This window comes from Vigna radiata, chromosome 5 (assembly GCF_000741045.1).
Source record: "Vigna radiata var. radiata cultivar VC1973A chromosome 5, Vradiata_ver6, whole genome shotgun sequence".
NCBI classification, from domain to species: Eukaryota; Viridiplantae; Streptophyta; class Magnoliopsida; order Fabales; family Fabaceae; genus Vigna; species Vigna radiata.
In genome coordinates, this window is record NC_028355.1 from 34,266,855 (window position 1) to 34,269,235 (window position 2,381).

A 2,381-nucleotide genomic window follows, 5' to 3' on the forward strand; every position below is an offset into this window, starting at 1 on the left:
CAAACAACTGGTCTCAAACCCAATGGTTTCCTATCACATGAACCTGATTCTCAAATAAATCAATGGCTAAACAAAAAGGATATGTTTATAACCTAGCTCAGAGTCCCTGTCAATGAGATAAGAGAAAATATGCTACTTCACAAATATCTTAGGATTGAAGAAATGTTACTGGCACATGTTTTAGCTCAAGTGGTTCTGCCAGGGAGACTATTATTGGACAAAATGACTACTGAGGATGTCTATCTCTTACATGCCACAAAGAACAACATTCCTACAAACTGGATTGAAGTGCTCAAGAACCACATGATCAGGGCTACTCAATTTTTTGCTCGAATCCTACCATATGGTATCCTTGTTAGCAACATATTAATACTACATAGAGTAGATGTCTCTGGTGAAAGAGTATGGTAAAGCAAGAATGAAAATGCAATAAACTTCAACACTCTTGGATCACTTTGTCTTGTCTGGTGTGAAGAAGGATGGCACTATAATAAGGATAATTACAAGACAAATCTATTTATAGAAATTTCTTCACTGGAGGTCTCTAATTTAGATTCTGTGATAAACAATCCATATGAGAAGTACTTTTGGTGATCTAATTCAAGTGGTTGGCGATAGGATTGATCAAATGGAAGAAAAGATAGACCTTATTTCACAACTCCTGGAAGGTAAAACCAAAAAGAGAACATGAGAGCAGTCAATGAAGGAGAGGAATGATTAATGCACACTACTATTCTATTATTAATATGTTTTCATATTGTATACGGCTTAGTATGCCATATCTTTTACGTCTATCTTTTATTTTTATTTCCTAGTTGACTATCTTCCAATGTAATATCTTTTCTATCAAAGAAATGAAAATTAGTTGTTTGAATCAATCCATTTACTTAATCTGTTTGAATGAATTCTGATACACTGTTTGATTGATTCGTCTTTGATCTGATTGAAGTCAACTGTGCTTGAACTGTCATGAATCTATATACATTGACTTCTATTTTAATATTATTCTTGCTTAACCACTATGCTTGATCTGGAAGAGGTTTTTGAAAGGTTTTGCAGGAAGGACATTGCTTTGAAGATTTACATTTGGAATTAAACAGCTGCAAAGCAATGCATTGGACTGCGTCTATATGGGTTAACAATTCCAATTCTAGAATTTGATTCTATCCTTATTGTCTCCTTAAACCATTAACATTCTGATGCTCTCTTTTATTTAAACTCTTTTATTTAAACTCTTGATGCTCTCTTTTATTTAAACTCTTGATTATTTATATGGTCTCCATATGTTTTGATTGATTATTGTTGGGTTATCATCTGTGCTTAAGGCCTTTATCGTTTAACTATTCGGTAACTGATGTTTGTCTTTATTGATATGGGGACGTACAGTAATGACATGAACTGGTGAGTAATTTCTTGATTTTGCAATACCACCTAGGGATAAGGGTAGCACGATCAATTGCGCTAACTTCTGTTTATAATGCGGTATTAATTACTAGGGGAGGCTAGGGATAGCAAGCCAGTAGTTAATATTAGGCTCTTTTCGCCGAGGGATCGGGTTAAGGGGAGGCTAAAAAAGTCGCATAACAATTGAATTAATCAAACTAATATTCAAGGGTAGTAGGTAAGAGAGAGCGGACTAGATGAAATTGTAAACCCCCAACAACATCCATTCATCCATTGTTTTCTTTTGTCAATTGAATCAACTTTATTTTGCATGTTAATATTTTTGTTCTCAAATCCAATTTATTAATTTTTATTTTCAAAGTCTTATTATTTTAATTCACGTGAACGAGAAAACCTTTCAAGTCTCTTGGGAAAACAATACTTGGTCTTACCATTTATATTACTTGTACGATTTTGTACACTTGCCAATTTGTCAACAAGTTTTTGGCGCCGTTGCCGGGGACTCGAGGTTTATTTTTCTAGTAGTGTGAATTGATTGAATTTGACTTGGTTGTAATTATTTTTGTTTTATTTTTCTTTTATTGTGTTTTGTTTTATTTTTCTATAAAAGTGCTTTTAGGGTGTGTTTCTTGTGTATGCAGGAAACAATACATACTAGAAGCAGGAAAAACCAACAACCTCTGTTAGAAGGTCTCCAGACGAGAGGAGAAAGAGACGTCTTCGCGTGAGAGATCTCTTTCTCCAGAAGCTTCTTCGCATTCTACAGTTGAGACTTTTGCACCAGATCTAGAGGAGATGGCCAATCAACCTCCTCCCAAACGCACTTTGGGGGACGCAGCTAATACAGTTGGCCCCTTCAACTTTAACAGCATTGCAGTGCCAACAGACAATACAACCAACATGGTGATGAGTCCGGCACTCATTCAGTTAGTCCAGAACAACCAATTCCATGGGTTGTCAAATGAAAATCCTTACAA

At 35.2% G+C, this 2,381-nt stretch overlaps 1 protein-coding gene across 1 annotated transcript in view; it reads right to left on the reverse strand.

Moving 5' to 3' along the window:
• Positions 1-246: 246 nt before the first annotated feature.
• LOC106760650 overlaps positions 247-2,381 on the reverse strand; it is a 6,844-nt gene continuing 4,709 nt past the window's right edge. Inside the window, exon 5 of the mRNA XM_014644064.1 lies at positions 247-336. Coding sequence (XP_014499550.1) covers positions 247-336 — 90 coding nt within the window. The remainder of the gene's footprint in view (positions 337-2,381) is intronic.